Below are 19,462 nucleotides of genomic sequence, written 5' to 3'. Positions count from 1 at the left end.
AGATTTGGGCATGTAAGAGGTTTAGCGAAAATGGGAGAGCCCCTCTGAAACCCTGCCCTCGATTTCTGTGTTCTGTGCGGCTGGGTCTCATGACAACCTTGTGTCAATCTCAAATCAAGAATCCCGCCCGGACTGCTAAGTGCAGGAAAAGTTTGTAGCATGACAGATAATTTTAACCTGACTGAAAATCTGTCAAATTTTATACTCGGGATAACTGTCTCCACCAATAACCCCATGGATAAAGATACGAGTAATATCTTTGTTCAGAACTGCGGCCCAGAGATCATTTCATTTCTGAAACGCAGTTGAAAGTACAGACTTCTTCAAGAGAATTGGTCAAGTGAGTGGCTCTTAGTTTGTCTTCTCCACAAAAACGACACATCGCTGTCATCTCTAAAATTAATGATGGTGTGTAAAAACTCAGATTCAACTTGCTCCTGACGAAAAGCAGTTACTAATTCAGCACTAATTCTAGAACATTCTTTTAAAGAGAAGAACAGACTTCACTGCTACTACAACAGTTTTATCCTATCACTTTCAGCACTGTCTTAGAACTTGGGCTTTGTCCTGGCAAAAATAAAATAAAATGCAACACGATAAAATGAAGTGTTTGGAGAGTCTGAGTGGGATCTGCTTTGAGCTTAAAGCATCTTCTTTAACGTGGCTAAAAAATTTTGTCAATATGGTTCAATCAGACACTACGGTTGATCTCTGGGGAAATTGCTGTAAAATAAAATGAAAGATAAGATTGTGTTCCCAAACATAATAACTGACATTTTTCTCTTTTTCCTTAAGCAGAAACCCAGCCCCCTGTGGCTGACGGCAGGGTCAGTGGAGGGTGCAGCAGCCCAGCGCGAGAAGTGGAATCTGCCGCTTGCTATTCATCAAAGAATCGCTCATTCCCATTCTTCCCTACTGCTGTCTTTTATCCCCCGGGGTGAGGTTAAAAGAAGCAACTGCCCACCAGCCTCCCCAACCAGGATGTGGGCCTCCTCCCTGCCTCCGTGCCTCTGCCCGCCCTTTTCCTCAGAAATAGATTTCTTTTCCTCTCCTCCCCCCACTTCGGCAGAAGGTTCCTGACGAATACATAGTTTTCTCCTGAATACACTCTTGCCAGTCATCCCTGCCCACACACCGTGGGATGGTCCACCGTCCAGCTAGTGGCCGGGACCGGCTGTCTCCAGTCCTTGGGATTCTATGGCTCACAGGCTACAGGAAACTCTGAGCGGACCCCAGGAAGTGAGGCCTTCCAGGTCATCTGGGTGTGAGACGGAAAGGGTCTCTTACTCCACTTGTATGCAGACCCCGGCATTAACCCCACTTCCACGGTCTCAAGCTCTGGCCCCAACTGGCTTTTACCAGTAAATACCTCCCTCTCCACTCCCGGCGGCCCAGGGCTCTCAGGAGCGGCCCCCATTGCTACTTCCGGTGTCCTCTCTGACTCCCTGGCTCTGGCCACAGAAAAGGAAGAAATGGATCTATGTATTTTCTTCTGTGAAATTCAAGTTCGTTTTCTCATTCTAGACCCAGGGGCACTTCTTCACAGGGGAAGCTGTCTCCCTCTTTCGAGCACACCTCGTCATTTGGGTTGACCTGAGACCCTGACCTTCGGAGGTGCGGCTGTTGGAGGGACGACGACACCCCAAGGGCTGGGAGGGGCAGCCTGGCCGGGGCAGCTCGGCTCTGCACGCGTGCTGTGCGTGCAGCTAGGGTGACTACAGAGATTTTGCTCTTATTTTATGAGGCTGAGTGGGAAAAAGAGAAAAGGAGATGCTGGTATTAGTGAAGAGAGCATGCATGTACAAGCTTCATGCAAAATGGGCACAAAAATGGAATTCACTAGGCATGCTCAAAGTATCAGATCTAGATAGCCTTGGCTACGTGGGGGATTTAAGTGGATCTGCTCAATTGTGAAGAAAGAGAACAAAATGATGACATGGAGAGAGGGCGCAGAACAGGCTGAGATGAGGCGTAATTAGGACTTTCACAGTATTTTCTAGTTCCTCTGGGAAAGCACCGCCCTCTTGTCAAGTGTTACAGTCACGATTCTTACGAATCCAACCTCAATACACATTTGCAGGAAGAAATTAAAAACGAGATCACACACGGAAGTAGGGGTCTGTTTATACCTGACTTCACGTCTGGTACTTCTCAGAAAAAGGCCTACTTGGTTCAAGGTGTGCTTCGTGGCCGAGAGAGGATGGGGCTGGCAAGAGCAGGATTCAGAGCCTTGCTCCCTGTCCGGGCAGACGAGGATATTCACGGACTATGAAACCCTGTAATTTGCTCAATATAATTAAACTCTAAGCTGAGACGCACCCTACTGTAGCCACTTGATGTTTGCAAACAATTCCACTTACTGCTGGAATGATGTCTGCCCTCCAGGAGACGGGGCAGGCTCTGCACAGCGTCCCCACGATTTGACCCAGTTGCTCTGTCTTCGGTTAGGTCTTTCCATATCTCTAATTTTCCTCACTGTGTGGCAAGCGGCAGAATGGGGGCGGGGACGCAGGTGTCCCGGCTCTCCCATGGCTGCCCCCCAGGGCCCCAAACGCCCACCCCCAGCTCTTCTCCCTTCCATAGCCAGGCAAGGACCACTTTCTATTACCACAAAGAAAGACTCACTGCTCTTGGTTTTGGGATAAATTAAGGTTTCGAATTGAATATATCTACTGACAAGTGGAAATTCGCAAATGTTTACCTCTTACTTTGTGTTTTCTAACTACAGAATTCCTATTTGAACTAACTTTATTTAACACATTTTTCCATAAATAGTATGTATTTATTGCTGAAAGATGAAAAGAGAGCAGGGAAAAACACTTCTGATCTTGGAGAAGTCTGTACTCTTTCCATTCAGGCGGCTTTTACACACAGGCACACAGGTGGCCCCGCCCACAGCCCCGGGTTTCCACCTGTGGGTCACACCTGCCTCACACATGACCCGTGGCAGCTATGTGACCCTGGGCAAAGTATTCAAACTCTCTAAGACTCCGTTTTCTCACTTAAAAATGAGGATAACAGTGCCACTTCACAGAGCTGTACAGTAAATTTAATAAGCAATATAAAGAAAGCACCCAATCCAGGGCGACGACGTGGCAGATAATAACCTTCAGCTGTTCATCCCATTACATAAAACCTGACTGAACTGGGCGGATACTGACCGAGGCAGCAGACCCTGTTCTAGGCCTGGGAAACTTGGCGGAGTCTTCCCCCTCACATTCTGGTGGTGGAAGATGACAAATTAAACAGTAAAGGAGGAAATCACAAAGATGATTAGGGGTACAGAGGAAGTAAGTCAGGGAAGAGGGGTGGGGGCACTTTTAGGTGGGGGTCACCAGGGCCTCATGGATAAGGTGGTCTCTGCTGGGACACAAGGCGGGGAGGCCACATGCACAAGGGGGGAGGTCTCTCAGCCCAGCAGGTGAAAAGGCGCTGGAGTGGTAGGGGCATGGCTGGGGTGGGCTACAGGAGAGCAAGGCTCAAGCCCCTCCACAGGACAAGGACGCCTAGGAACGTCTGTCCAGAGGGAGAGACATTTTCATGGCTGCATAGTATCTCCTTGCAGGGATTTACCATGATTTATTTAACTAGTCCCCTACTGCTGGTCATAGAGGCTGTTTCCAATTTCCGAACTGTTTTTAGATAGAGTGGAAAGTTAACATATTTATAGTTAAAGTCAGTTACGATATAATCCAACTTTGGAAATAAATAAGAATACAGATAAAACTGGAAGGGTGTATACCCCCCAAACTGAAAACTTAGAGTAGGGAGTTTGTTTTTAAAGCAAAAAGCTTCTCTGCATTTTCAATTTTTCGAAACTACGATGTTTTATAATTAGGGAAAAATGCAAAGTTATTATTGCAAAAATTAACAAAGGGAAATGGTAGTTAGCCACTTGCCAGAATGAAGGGACATGGTAGTTAGCCACGTGCCAGAGGGAAGGCCACAGGCTTACCAGAATGGGGTGACAGGCGCATAACCAACACCACTGTGATACCACGTTCTAGCCACAGGACAGACAGCACATCCATTTACTGGTAGCACTTTTATACTAGTGCATCTATTACCCACATGTCTAGAAATCAAAGAATCTTTTAAATGAGGAAGAGACTATCAGTAACACAATTTTAAGGAAAAAAAAGGAATATTGTATGAAATAATTTCTTTTTTGAAACAATTACTTGTCCAGGAACTGGTATTAATGTGACCTGGTTGCTAACACTGTGGTTTACAGTTTGCTGGTGCCCCCAGAAAGTCGTGTATAAAAACCAGGTGCTGGCTCAGGTAATAACCCACACCTTGACTCCTTTAGATGATATCATATGATGATAATTTTTCTAGAATGCGTGCTCTGGATGGATGCCGCTGAAGTACAAATCTCATCTGGGGGCCTGACCCACATGTCTGGCGGGCGCTGCCATCGCCTTCTGATTGATAGGGGCTGACGTGCCCCCAGACTTCAATTTCCTCTGTATCCCCACCATAAAGGCATCTCACGTGGATGCTGCAGTAGTGTTTCTGGACACAGGCTTTCCCAGACATTTTGATGTCAAAAGAAAGCAGTCACAAGATTTCTGAGGTCCTGTGTTTTGGGGAGCAGAGATGTTTATTTGACTTTTCGCACTAATGAAAAGCTGGATATGAAATGAGAGTCAACAGCTGGTTGAAAACGGAGTTTCTGATCTTGGAAAAATGAGCTCGATGTTTTGAAATACATTAGGTAATTCTGATTCTCATTACACTACAGACAAAAAACATTTCTAAAGTAGTAATGCTTATCTCAGTTATGATTCGAGTCCAGCTGGGGCCTACTTATTTACAAACACTGTGAGAAAGACAGTGCCCATCTGAAAACTGGCAAGGCTGTGAGCTCAACCACAGGCTGCAGACCAGCTAGTCGGTGAAAGCAGAACTCCCGAACCTCACCAGATGGCAAGCCGGGGTGGGGGAACCGCATACCACGTTCATCGACAATGCCTGCCCCCACACTGGACCTCAAATGCAATTACAATGATTTTCCTGTAAATAAGTATACATTTTAAGAAACTATGCAATATACATAGAAACTTCCCCCCTGCAACTGTAGTAAGATTTTAAAAACCCCACTGCAAAAATAATGTAGCAATTAAAATAGCATTTATAACTACATTTGTTTAAAATGTTTCTTCGTATAAAAGAATAAAATTTTAAGTCATTTAAAATAACCATCTGTTTCCTCATGATATAAAATTTTTAGTATCATTGTATAATTAATATCACTTTCTGTTAATAATCTTTTCTGTCAGATAATAAAGCAAAGATGTAACAAAAGATACATTCATTGAAAGAAGTTTAAGAATGCAAAACCAAAGCAATATACAAAAGCTAAAGGAGGAAATACAGAGGGTTTGAGGATGGCACTGATCAACCACTACACAGCTGTCAACTGTATCTATCATCTGTCTACCTATCTACCTACCATCTATCACCCTACTTACTACCTACTCATCTCATCCTTCCACCCAACCACTCTATTTATCTTTATCTATCTATCTATCTATCTATCTATCTATCTATCTATCTATCTATCATCTATCAATCTACCTACCGACCTCATCCATCCACCCACCCATCTGCCCACCAGTCCGTCTGTCCGTCCATCCGTCCGTCCATCCATCCATCCATCCATCCATCCACTCTATCTACCTGATCCATCTCCTTCTAACCAACTCACAATTATATTTTATAACCACTCCTTCCCCACTCTTAATTCCACTCCTTTCTTTCTTCTTGGCACCTAAAATGTTCTAAGCCTTTTAGGTCTTTCCATTTTTGCATGTACTTATAAATCCTATAGTAGGGAGCATGGAAGACACTGAAACAGATTTGACCAAGTTTTATTCTGATAATGAACAAAGTCACCAAGAAGACAGTATCACTGAAGTTTTTTAAGCTACTTGATTCATGGGCTGAGAACCTGAGCAAAACACAGAAATACAAAATGAATATTTTCCTGGCTCAAGAGTGATATAAAACCATGAGAAATAGCCCTAGACTGCTTAAAAATATACAATGTTAGAAAATAAAAATTTTTAAATGGGGAAAAAAAAAAAAAAAAAAAAAGATCACTGAAAGTTATCTTTCTAGTTGGAGTAACAGCATATCTTTTTGACAAATCTTTTTATACTGCTCTATTTTTATATATGATTGGATGCTGGGGTAGTAAATGCTGCTTTTTTTTTTTTTTTTAAAGAATACCCTAGAATTAAGAGTTCACAAATAAAACTACAGGGACTAATAAACAAAAATAATAAAACACTAAATAATTTCACAAAATTTTAGACTTCTATATTTTAGGAAGCTTTAAAATTTTAACAACAGTTTGTTGTGTTGAGGCCAATGTGAAATGATGTTACTAAAAATACCCAGGGGATGAGAAACGCACGTCTCAGTGTCACTTCCAGAGAAGACTTCTAGACTTCCTGGAGAATCGTGACCTGCCTGGACTTGGGTGTCCCTCTCCTAGCACAGCTCTGCCCTACTTCCCCACGAGTGAGGTGAGGACCCCTGCTGGCCTGAGAGGCAGCTCGTAAAATCACGTTCCTCTCCTCCTGAAAACCACAGGGGCGCCCAACGGCCCAGGGTCAATCCCAAGCCTTGTAGGATCCTTGCTCTTATCCTTCATGACTGAACTTGAACTCTCCTTCCAACCTCGATGCCTCACCCCCCGCTCTTCCTCTTTGTCATCCCACAGCGCTCCCTGACGCCTTGTACCTCCTCGGACTTTGCACACACTCTTGCTTCCGCACCAATGCACACACACCCTCTAGCCTCCTGGTTCTTATTAGCATTTAAGGTCCAGTGAATGAATCTGTCTTCCTTGGGGTCACTTCCAAATACATGTGGGGGCACTGACCCCCCCACATGGTAAAGTGCTTATTGTGTATTTGCTAAATGAGTGAATGAACGAATGCATAATCTGCTTTCATAGTTTCCGTTGGAAAAATACTTAGTAATTTACACATTTAACGCCAGACCTGATTTCAGAACCCAAACATGCATGTCTTAGCCGCCCCTTACCCTCAATCTACTTCTCACCACTCGACGAAGCATATTTCAATGTGTTCACTCAATGATTACCTGCCTCTTTTCCCTTCCCCTCCACAGACCAGGAATTGTGTGTGGATCCCTGCTCTCCCACTGGGGCCGGTACAAAGTAAGTGGTCAGTAAGTATTTGTGAAATATATGAAGTTAAATAGAAAATGAATTAATTGCTGTGAAGCACACCTAATTTAGATTATTCCTCAATTCAGCACTGACTTTGCTTGTGATTCCCAAATGGGTTGAGATAACTGAAGGCAGGAAACTCAGTTGTAAACTCTAACTGGTCACTGTACAAACATGCACATGCTTCTGACGGTCCACCGTGAATGTTCCCTGCTAGCGCCTGGATACATCTTGGCAACATACTCTGTCCTAGGTGAGGGGCATCAGCTCTGTTAGCCAACAGTTTCTGGAGCACCATGCCAAGCATTTTGTTTAAGAAGAGAAATCTTAAAAACTCAACTAATCTCATCACAGGGGATGGGCAGAGGCCTTGGAGCTCCTGCAAGCCCACCATGCCGCCCCGTCACATGGGGCCCGTTCTACTCTGGGGTGTTCTGGTGCCATCCATGTGTGCTCATTCAAGGATCATGAGCAAGACCAGCAGTGTGGGGAGCAAACACTGGGACAGCGTGCAGGGCGTGGCCCCTGGCACCCGAGGATGGAGACAGTAAGACTCTGAAGACTCTCTCCTTGTGGAGTTAACTTTCTTGCAAGAGAAGTCAAACAAGAAAACAAGACAGGATGACTTCACACAATCCCACATGGTGACTGGCTAGAAAGTGGCAGGAGCAGGGAGACAAACAAGCAACTACACGCTGTGAGCTAGGTCCCAAGAAAGCCAAGAGGAGAAGGAAGTCTGGGCAGGGGCTTGAAAGGGAAATAGGAGCCGTTGGGGGGACGTGGACATGCAGGGCTCACCCAGCTCTGAGCAGAGCCGCGGGCTGGAGCCAAGGACAGGGAGACGGGAGGGGCAGGGGGGACATGGGATAAAGACACATCAGGGGCCAGACCAGCTGGGGCCTTGTCAGCCAGAAATAAAACATCAGGAACACAGCCTGTGTGCAGGGAGGAGGCCACGGCAGTGTCATGTGGGGGGCGTGGCAATCTGATTCATGTTTGTTTTCTTTAGAAGATGAGTCTGGCCAACCTCAGGGAAGCAAAGACACACGGCGGGAGACGGCGGGAGACGAAACAGGGCGGACAAGGCCAAGCCCCAGTGGGAGCTGTGGGCAGAGGAGGGGCAGGTCAGTGGGCAGCCTGGTGTGCACTCAGGAAGAGGGTGCAGAGAACTAGCCGTATGATCGGATTCAGCGAGGTGAGAGTACGAGAAACTGTGTGTGTGGCCTGAGCCCCCGGGGGGATGAGATGGTGGGTGGCAGACTGAAATCTGGAGTCCCCTTTGGAATTGCTAAGGGTGAGCTGGTCACCAGCCCTTCGAGCAGGTGGCTGGTTACACGTGTTCAATGGAGGAGAGCGTGGTCCAGCGGGGCATACGAACTTGGGCGTCCTCCGTGTCTAGATAGATGGCTAGGCCCACTTGGGGAGATGGGGGCATGCAGTGAGGAGAGAAGACTGTGTCCAGAGCAACATCAAGGATCTGAGGTCTGAAGCAGAAGACGATGATTCTGAGACATAGCCGAGAAAACAGCAGGAAAACGCAGAGACCGTGTCATGGGAGAAGCCAAGAGAAGAGTTTCCAGCAAGGAGATTATGAAGGGGACCAAGGAGCACCCCGGGGTTGGCAGGGGAAGGGTCTGGCCACAGATGAGAGCAGTGTTCCAGAAGGGCTGGGATGGAGCATGGCTGGGAAGGGTAGAGAGAACATGGCTGGGAGTAACTGGGCATGGGGAGTATAGACAGCTGTCCTGGGCAGGTGCGCTCAGAAGGAGAGCGGACCAAGGCGGGAGCTGCTGAGGGCCGTGGCTGGGGCCAGGAGGAGAGATGTCAGGGCAGGTGTGCACGCTCCCAGGCAGGTCTGACAACTGGGGATGGCCTAGGGGCATAGGAAGGAGACAGGAGGAACACAGGAGCAGAGTCCTCTGGACGTGGAGAGCTGATGGGTCCAGAGGTGGAAGGGAGGACACCAGCCAAGGGCAGGGGCACCTCGTCCTTCGTGCAAGCAGGAAGCAGAGCAGTCTCGGCAGCCGCAGGTGCAGCTGGGGTGGGTCTGGGCATGGGCAGTGACCGAGTGCCTTCCCCTATTTCCCTGGTAAAGGGAAAACAGGGTCATCAGGTGAGTAAGCAAGTAAAAGAGGCGAGAAGAAAAAGTTGGAAACAATCATTTGAATTATGCTGTGTCATATTATGCTTTGTGTCAAAACGGTCACAATGATCCTTCCCGCAACACGGAGTCACTGCCCCTAGTTCAACAGGCTCGTCTACAGAGTAAGGCTCCCATCTCTCATCGCGGCCATGGTTCATGCACACCTGTTCACACCCCCGTTGCAGAGTGGATCTCAACTTTGGATGCACGTTAGAAACCCCTGGGGAACATTCTGGTGCTCAGGTGCACCCCTGGCCAGAGGAAGCACATCGCCAGCCCTCGGCCCCAAGAACTGGGATTTCTAAAAAGCATCCTCAAGCCTAAGATGTGCAGCCAGGTTTGTGAGGTTCCTGCCCTCCCAGTTCCTCAGTCCCTCTCTATCTGATGTGGGTTTCAAACTCCTCTCTACATCCCTATCCACAGCTCTGGACACCTCCCAAAGGTGGCCCCACAACAGCACCCAGCAGGTCCAGTGAAGTTTGGGGAGAGGTGAGCACAGGAGGTGGTCCGAAGCCTCCCGTTCTCTCAGGACACAGCTACGTCGACGAGCACCGTCTGGGTCAGCCCCACTAAGGCTGGATACCCCGCCGCACCCCTGAATTCGGGTGATCAGCTCTCTGTTTCACTCTGTGGTCTCTCAATCTGGAGGGTACCAACATGATGCCTGCCAACAGCCAAGGCCATCCCGGGCTTGCTGGGGCCTTCCCTCCCTCTCACAGTGCTCTCAGTGCCTGAGATGTAGTCTAGCCCCGGCCAGCTGGGTGGGGATCATTCTAGGTCCCCGTCTTGTGGGGCCCTTGTGCCCGGCAAGCGGCGAGTGTTTGCCGGATACCAGGGAACATCAGAGCTGTTGAGGGCAGCAAGACAGAGTGGAAGTGACTAGCCTCCAGCTTCGGGGGGGGGGGGCGCTGGGGGAGCAGGTCTGAGCGGAAGCTCAAAGTCTCACAGGGAGGAGACACTGCCTGGGGCTGGTGGCAGGAATTCCCTCCAGGAAGGAAAGGAGCAGGCTTCCTTCTCTCTGGGAAGGACTATTTAATTCATGAGGGAGTGCAGCGCCAGTGGCTGTTAGAAGGGACCAGAGACCTGAAGTTGTCACTGCCTAGATCAGAGTTTGTCAACCTTGGCACTACTGACATTTTGGGTGGGATCACTTTTTGGGGCGGGAGGCTGTCCTGTGGGGTTGAAGTTAGCAGCCTCTCTGATCCTAGAAATCAGCAGCACACCCCTCTGTCCCTTAGCTGTGACAACCCCAAATGTCTCCAGACATGGCCAAATGTTCCCGGGGTGTGGGGAGAGGGGACAAAACTACCCCTGGTTGAGAACCAGCGATCCAGAAGAAGATACTGAGGGCCCGAGAGGGCTGAGAGACTCTAGAGCAACTGCCAACAGTATCCCTCTCTGCCATCCGTTTACAGTGATTTCTAGACTTCTGCTGGGCAAAATGAGAGCTGCTGGCCTTCAAGCATGAAATCCACAGCTCCCTGTTCTGATATTGGGGGCAGTGTTTTCTCTGGTCAGCACCTGCTGCTAGAAATAGCTTGCAGGAAGGAACTAAGGAGATAAAGTACAAAGTAACAAGGTTTTGATTGAGAGGGGGAAAAAAAAATACACCTTTTCCCCCCTGTGGCCAGTTACCCTAGGAAGCTTCTGCTTTCTCCTTGGCCACATGCAGAGAAAGGAAAGCAGGCTCTGAGCACAGAGGGAACCGGGGTCATCCCTTTAATTAGGCCGACCGGTCCAGTGAGGGGAGCAGACCTCAGCCGCTGAGACAGGGTGTCCAGCTTTGAGAGATGAGAGCCCACGGGCCCTTTAACACTGCGCAAAGCTGAAGGTTGATGACAAACCCCAGGGAATGGTTTTTGAATGCCAGCCAGGATCGGGGAGGAACTGATGATAAAGGGAAAAGTTCAGGAGAAATCAGAGAAGGGAAAACGTTATTTCCTTTAAAAGCAAGCTTTATAAAGATAAACAACTTTTATGATACAATGTTTTAATATTAAGCATTCATGTCCTCTTTAAAAAAAATGGCAGAGAGGGAAAGTATAAGCTTTGGCATCAGAAAGACCTGGGTTTGATTTTTGGCTAATTATTAAGAGTCTTGGGTTTCTCAGCCTTTCTGAACCTCAGTTATCAAATAGCGACAGTGATTCTCATTAAATGAACATTAGATGTCAAGCTCCCGACACAGAGAGGCCGCTGACAACAAAGGCAGTCCCCACCTTGACCTTCTTTCCTCCTTCACAAAAACCCTCCTACAAATTAAGCCTCATGGTCTGTATCACACTACCACCACCTGCCGTCGACACGCCAAAATTGTCAGCATAATATCCAAGGAGAGAAAAAAAGAGCTCAGACTTGTAAACATCCCCGCACCCGGTGCCAGCACCCTCTCTGACCATCCCCAGGCCGGCCCCCTCCTGCACCCAGGACAGGAAATCAACAGAGGAAGTGCGGGGCGCACAACCAGGAGGGCTGAAACGTGTGTGTCCAGCCTTTATCATTAACACAGCCATGCAAAAAAAAAAAAAAATGTTCAGAGTGAGAAAAACTATTTAAAAGTTTAAAAAGCTCAAAGGCTTCAGATTCAGGACCAATGGTCCAATAACAGGCTCTGGTAGATTCCAGCGGGAAGACGCAGGATGAAACTGTTGGGAGATGCCCACGCACACGCACCTTCATGGAGAAAGCTGAGCATGGTGTGTGCACTTGGCAGCCACAAGGCTATCCGCTGGCCAGGGGTGGAGGCAGGCTGAGGGAGGGTTGAAGAGAAATGCTTTAGTCATCTGAAGCAATGCAATATTCACGGTGATGGCCAGCCAGGGCAGCAAGGATGAAGTGTTGGAGTGGGGCCATCAGGACGACCTGACAGCCGAGGCGGGGGTGGGGTGTGGGGGGAGCGGGGCTGCTGCGGCAACAACCAACCAGTTGAGGCTGGCACGGGAGGGAGACGGGGTGGCAGGCCTGCCTGGCTCGCTGAGATGCTCAGGAGCGTGCCTGGACTGACACACAGGGTCCACAGCATCAGCTCTCGCCCTTGGCACAGGGTGCTGCATCTAAAAACGCATTTTGCCTTGGAGCAAGAAAGGACAACCAAGTATCTACAAACGGCCCCCTGGGGTCCCCTGCTATACCCACAGCAATGCGAACTCTTGGCTAACGCTTCTAGAGAAAATTACCTATAGAGAAAATGATTAATCAAAAAAAAAAATTACAGGCTCCCAATAAGACTCACGAAAACTCTCAGCCAGTAGTTGTTGCAGAGATAATTGTTCTGAATCTGTCAATAAAGCTAAGCTGCCCCTTCATTGACTGCAAACAACAATTTCTTTCACCCGGGATTATAAGTTGATGTTCACAGGCTCACAGCTGCCATTATGGTGATAAACAGTTTAAACCACAACAGGGTCTGACGTGTAGATCAATTCTGGGTCCATAAAGAATCTACACAAGAGGTTGCAGGACAGGAATTTATAGCCACCAGTTTTTATTCCCTCTTGCTGCAAAAATTACTTCTGTCAAACACTTAGGAGAGTGAGGAAAAATGTAAAAAAATTAATTTTTCATGTACTACGGGAACAGCCTATTCCAATGCAGAAGCCGAAGATGAATATGTTTCTGCATTTAAAAAATTATGCCGAGCCTCATGTGGTGCTTAGCCGAAGAGGGACCCAACCCTCCGTGCTGCTCGAGAGCCAGCAGACAGCAATTTGAAACCCCGAACTGAGCTGTCTGGATTTCCTCTAAGGGCAGATGCGGGTCTCATGTTAGCAACGCCAAATTATATTAGACATTTAATTTTAAACCTCAGGTACTTAATGTAAAACCTTACAACAGTAATAGTCATAAAGCAGTGGGGCATTCCATTTCACAGAATGGATTCTTCTTCTCCTCCCCTCCTTAATTTAACCAGAACCTCCTGTTTTGTAGTTTTTCACACTACAAAGTAATCTATCTAATTAGAAGTTGCCCACAGCTGCTTTAAAGAGATAACCCCCCCCCCCCAGAGTACCTGTGCGTAGAGAGGGGAAGCCTTTCAAAAGTTCTCTGGAACCTCTCTCAAAAGTCTTTAGTGTGGACGAAGGGGCAGAGAAAAAATTGAGTCCCGATGTTGTTATTATTATGTTTTCTAATAAAAGTGTATGACAATGGGAAGGCAAATTCACCAATTCAGGGACATCTGGATTCAAAAGCGGCTTAGCTTCTCCCTGTCCCTGCTGCTAGCACAGTGTAAGCTTTTATGATTCTGACATCCAAACCAGATACTTGCGGCAGGGTGGGGGGTGGGGATAAAATGATTAAAAAAAAAAAAGAGGGTGGGATTTGTATCAACTGCAACTTGAAAAGAAAAAAAAGCATGACAGAAAGCTCTTAATCATGTTTGTTTCTTTTGTGATTATTTTCCAGCACAGCAGGGAATGTTGATGCCCAAGTTGAGGTCCGGAAATCCATTCATAAACACGTTTTCTTGAAGTCGCCTGTCAGATCCGATGCCCTGATGTTCATTAAAAATTGCTCTGGTCTGGCGACTTGATGGATCACGGAAGGCAGGGATGGTGCTAAGCAGCAGGAAGCCAGGATGTTACCCTCACTGCAGGTGGGGACAAGGCTTCTCAATGCCCAGGTGGACCAGAGTACCGGGGGGGTCCCAGGAACATGCGGCTCCCACCGAGCAAGTCTTGGCACAGCCTGGGTGGCTGCATTTCTAGCCAACTTCCAGGGGTTGCCAGATGCCAGAGCCGTGCTTCTCACACGTCAGCATGCAACATCGTCGCACAGAGGGCTTGTTCACACACAGGTTGTTGGGGCCCGGCCCTGAGTTTCAGGGTCAGTGGGTCTGGGATGAGACTAGGAATGTGCACCTGTAACCAGCTTCCAGCGGCAGCGGCGGCAGCTACTGCTGGTCCGGGAAGCACATCTCGAGAAGCACTGACATGTTCTCAGGTTTGCATTCCAGCCCCTCCCGGAAGGTGACTTTAGACAAGCGATATGTACGCGCGTCTCCCCACCCCGTCAAGCTAACATCAGTTATCTACTCCCTGAAGATCAAATGGGATCATCCACATGAAGCCCTCCGTAAATATTAGCTCCCATTATTATTACCGCTGTTGTTTCCCTTTTCAACCATACCTTGGTTGTGATGTACCATCAACCCTCAGAAAAGAGAGGAACAAAGAAGGATCATGGAAAACTATAGGAATCCTCCTCCTGTGCAGCGCTCTGCTATCTTTCCAGATCTTTGCTATTTAAGCAAGGCCAGCTCTAAGCCTTAAAATTAAGATGCTAATTCATGTTGCCATTCTGCACTCTCCCCGTCTGCCACGCACACTCCCATCGGCCCCTTCAGGTCACCTCCACTCCCTGACTGTTGCATTTCCCCTTTCCTTCCTCCCCAAGCCCTTGTCCAAATTGCCTCAATGGTTATAATAACTTCCTCTTGTGGTTTGGCACCAAAAAAAAAAAATCTATCCGGGTCTGTAAGCATTGCTCAAAGTTGATTCTCTTTGTGAAGTTTTCCTTGATGGACTGTCCGTCCCTCAACTACCTGCACCATCTCAGCCCGGGCTTCCCCACAAGTTCTCGGTCCTTGTCCCATGGCATGGGGCTGACATGGGGCCAGAATGGAGCTCCTCACCTCCCGTGTTCGGGGCTCAGGCTCTGTGGCGTCAGGGAGCCTAACTAGTTTCTACCGAGCGTGCTGTATGAATGAAGAATGGACACTCGAGGGTGTGAACAGATGAGAAATCACTGGGTAAATATAAAAACAGCATTCGTACGTAGGCAAGTGGAGTCTCTTATAGGAACTTTATAAATGTGTGTGTAGAGACCAATGCAAACATCTTCTGTGGAATGCCACTTCCAACCAAACCATGGGTCTGGAAGTAATGGAGTCCCAAGCTTTGGTGCTGTGGAGTCCCCATCGCACACATGCCTAGCTGGACACAGAGCTGTGATGTGGGGTGGAGGCATGGTTGCCTAGCGAGTCTGTATCAAAGAGGTAAGTGTGCAGAAGGAAGGTTTGCACAGAACGGATTTAGATGAATATGCCACTTCCCATGCCTTTTCTATAAAATATTCTATTTTTTTTTAAAGTAGGCTCCACCCCCAGCGTGGAGCCCAACGCGGGGCTTGCACTCATGAGCCTGAGATCAAGACGTGAGCTGAGATCAGGAGTCAGACGCTTAAGCGATGAGACACCCAAGTACTCCCATAAAATATTCTGAGTAGAGGGGAGGCAAAGATTGGGGGTGATGGTCTCTCTCAGAAACTTCCCTTTATATCCCCCTTCTCCCCAAATAAAACTCCCACAGCACAAAAGGAGCAGAACTCCAACCCTGTCGGCCTCCTCAGGCTGGTGGCTCCATGATGCACTGGGAGGAGGAAAGTTCTAGAAGGTCCCTGCTTGACAAGGGGGGGGGGCCAAGGCCGTGGGCACAACGGACTCTGGAAACACCTCCGCAGAAAGGCGGCCACAGGATAAGCCCGGCTGGCTAGTGGTACTGACGGAAGAAGCACCTCGATGCGGTAATTACGTGAACTGCTCGCTCCTCTTAAAACGACAACAGCTACAGAGGCCTCCCTGAGCAGGTCCTGTGCTCACACCCAAACCACACAAGGAGGGAAGCAAGCACACCCATGCCTCAGGCCACCGGGCTGGGGGTGCAGGTGCTGACTGAGCACAGGGGCTTCCAGGCCAGGCGACAGCTGTGAACACTCAGACATCACCTTCCAAGGGACCACACTCTGGGTGCTTCGTGTCAGGGAGCCAGAACCCGCTTCGCTGGGGTTCTCAGGGCATCCCCAGGACCTGAGACAACGGGCGTAAAGCCCAGAAGAGTTGGAGGGGGACACCGGCTGCCAAGCATCCTCCTCTGGGTGGGGAAGGGGCCCCAGAGGTGGGCGCGTGCCGGGCACGGGGGCCGTGCTCTGTCCATGCACGCTGTGCCACGCGCCTGCAGACCCGCACTGCCGTGGCGCCCCTGGGTGCCGCCTGGACGGACTCTGTTTCTCCTCCGCCCCCAGTCTGGAGCCGTCCTCATGAAAGCCCTCACTTGGCAGGGTCTGCCAGAGGGATGGGAGCAACTAGAAATAAGGATTATGTTTACCCACAGCAAACGTCCTGCTGCAGCAGCTGGTGGGTCTACAGGGAAGACCTGATGCTCAATCTTTTAATTAGAACAAATTATGCTGAAATTACTCTAAAACCCTGTCTGATAGATGACATACAACAGTGGGAATTCCATTAAATACCGGTGAACAGGCCGCAGACAGAACCCCACAGCACAGCGTGCCGCCTCGAGAGCATGTCGTTCACGACTCCACACAAACACCCAGGCGGCTTCCGACGTCCGCACGCGTCTCCCCAAAGGCTGCCCACGCTCACCGAAAAGGGGTGACAGGGGAACTCTCCAAATTTGGAAGGTGCATCGGGAATTTTGGAAAACTGGTAAGGAGAATGAATTGTGTTTTCCTTGGATGGAAAAAGCAAAGACACGCACCCCGAGACCAGGTAACACGTGCACTGCTGGTGGAGGTGTGGGCGTGGCCCCCAGGGAAGCGTGACCGGGACACGGGCTCTGCGTTGTTTCTCGCCTCCCTGTCACGGGACCGTGGGTGTGCAGCCTCGCTTCCCACATCTGGCAGGCAACCTGCTCCTCCCTGACCGGCAGGGCCACACGGGAGGATGCGAGTGAAACCTCGGTCAAGGACCAAACGCTCCGCAGATGAAAGGTGACACGCGCCCTGCTCACGCGGCCGCGCCACAGGGCCGGCACGCAGAGCGAGCCCGGTGAGAGCGCCGCATCCGGGCCCTGGCTCACACCGAGGACCGCGAGGGGGCCACGGGTCCGGGGGGCTGCGCCCTCTCTTACCACTGCTGATGGCCGAGTTTGCAATGACCGTAGCCTCACTCCACTGGTCGGCACTGGAGACAGAGTAGGAGCGCTGCTGCATGCCGTCCTGCCGGCTGCCGAAGGAGCCCAGGCTGATGCCGCTGGCCATCTGAGACCCAGACGCACTAGTGACATTCCCTAGGAATAAACAAGTCAGGTGAACACCACCTCGGACTGCGGACCCCAGAAGCCAGCACGAGTTAGTCTAGACGCCCACGTGCTTGCGCGCGGTGGCCCTCAGCACCGAGAGCAGCTAGCTGGTGCCCTGCTCCGCGGAAGACGGAAGCACCCTACAAAACAATACGCAAGAGGAAACAAGGGTGGAGCAGACCCTTGGGAGCCACGCAACACAACCCTAAACAGACGCCGACGCGACACCGTCTCTAGGTGGGGCAGAGGTGAAGACGGAAGACCTGCTTTTGGGAAAAGCCTCAGTCCCAGCAAGATGGACCCTACAGGAGCCACCGCTGGTAACATATCCACGGAAGGGAAAAACGACCACAAATGGCAGCCAACCGTCATGGTGAAGCTCTACGATCAACACAGATCAAAGCTTCTAGACGAGACATCGGAGGGCGTGCCGACCCCTGAAGAGGCCCAGCAGAGGAAGGGTGGCCTTCACCACTGCACAGGACACGGGGCCGCAATGGAACAGTCCCATCGTGTACTGGATGATACGGATCAGCTGCTCAACATCAGAATTAGTGATTTCCTGGTCATACCAATTTTAGACTCAAAATCATGATTCAGTGCCTTTCTCTAAAGCGCAGCCCATCCAACTTCTGTGAGTGAATTCATTTGTTGGATGCAGATCTTCAGAGAGATCAGGTTTGTTTTGTTTTAAACTTTCCTCTAATTATTTTAGTTTAGAACCAATTAAGTTCAAATTGTTTTAATAGAAGGTGTTCATAGCACAAGATTTTAAGTGCATAGACCAGATTCAGCCAAATTGACCAAATCTGGCCAATTACCAGAATCACCCATGGAGCTTTTTAAAAATAGAGGCTTCAAAATATTTGTATTTTGATTCTGAAAGCCTGGGGCTGGGGCTTGAGAGAATGCACTTTTCCCACAGCACTCCAGTGGTCCTGGGGAGCCCATCAGAGGTAGGAACCGGGGCTCTGCTACCAACAACCGACCTGACCCTGATCCCACAAGCATGGGGCAGTCCCAAGATCATCTACTGAAACGCGTAAGTGAGCCACGCAACAAACAAGTGGTCCACAGAGATGAGAGATTTTGCTTCAGAAAATATATTCTACCTTAAAAAATGATACCGATTTTATGCTGTTATCCGAACTGGGCACACTTTGAATGTCATAAAGGAAAACTATTCCCAGGCTGCTCTACCCAATTCCAGAAAAAAGCCCAAAGTGACATCTCAGGAGCTGAAGTGTGGAAGGACACAGAGCCTCCTGAGTGTGGTTCTCAGACCAACAGCAGCATGGCCCAGGAGCTCATCAGGAATGCAGACTCCCAGGCCCCACCCTAGCACCTGCTTTTTCAGAAGCTCCTCAGGTAATGTGGGCACACACGAAATTCCGAGTGCACCTGCTAAAGCTCAGATACCCAGAAATCACTACGAACTTGGGACAGGAACACGTGAAATGTTCTAACGGAGGTATCGGACCAAGAGCTCATCTTAGGTTGAAAACTCTTCATCTCCAGGCCGAACAGCCACTGTGGAAGGAGGAGAGTAGGTTCCTTCAAATGTACACACTGCAGTAAATCCGCGTGATGGAGCTGGTCACGTGTCTGCTGCTGGTCCACTGGTTCTCAAACTTCTAGCTCTTTGTCAAATGAAAATTTAAGCACAGCGAGTTCAATGTATAAGGCCACTGGGGGAGGAGCTCTGGGCTTGGGCTCCTGAGGGGATCCCCGAGGAAACCCACTGGGACCTGTGGACTGAAGAACCTTCTGGCAAGACTGTGTGCCCTGGTGTGTGACTGCCGAGTCAGTGCAAGACCCAAAACCAGTACGAAGAACTCTTCAGAAAGCCGAACCTCAGGGCCCCGCAGCATGAGGGTCTCCTTCTCACAGCCACACCCAACCCCCCACCGTGGACTCAAGATACACGACGTGACTGAGCTCTGGCCACGTGAATGTGGGTATATGGACACACAGTCACAAAAGACTCGAGGCCTGGAGTCTGGGTTGAGCTCACAGATGCATTTTTCCTGAGTAGACAATGACTTCTTTTTTAAGGTAGAATCTGGGAGAGGT

General features: G+C 49.3%; 1 protein-coding gene across 2 annotated transcripts in view; it reads right to left on the bottom strand.

Annotated features, from left to right (window-relative positions):
* The window catches only part of AGAP1 (ArfGAP with GTPase domain, ankyrin repeat and PH domain 1), a 338,554-nt gene that overhangs the window by 138,454 nt on the left and 180,638 nt on the right, over positions 1-19,462 (bottom strand). Inside the window, exon 11 of one of the 2 annotated variants that reach the window (XM_021679032.1) lies at positions 17,219-17,377. The exons of the other annotated variant lie outside the window; for it this stretch is intronic. Within the exon in view, the coding sequence (XP_021534707.1) occupies positions 17,219-17,377 (159 nt within the window). The remainder of the gene's footprint in view (positions 1-17,218; positions 17,378-19,462) is intronic. 2 annotated transcript variants of the gene reach the window in all.

This window comes from Neomonachus schauinslandi, chromosome 3 (assembly GCF_002201575.2).
Source record: "Neomonachus schauinslandi chromosome 3, ASM220157v2, whole genome shotgun sequence".
Lineage (NCBI taxonomy): Eukaryota > Metazoa > Chordata > Mammalia > Carnivora > Phocidae > Neomonachus > Neomonachus schauinslandi.
The sequence above is the reverse complement of the archived record's forward strand: the minus strand, read 5'-3'. Positions and strand labels throughout refer to the sequence as shown.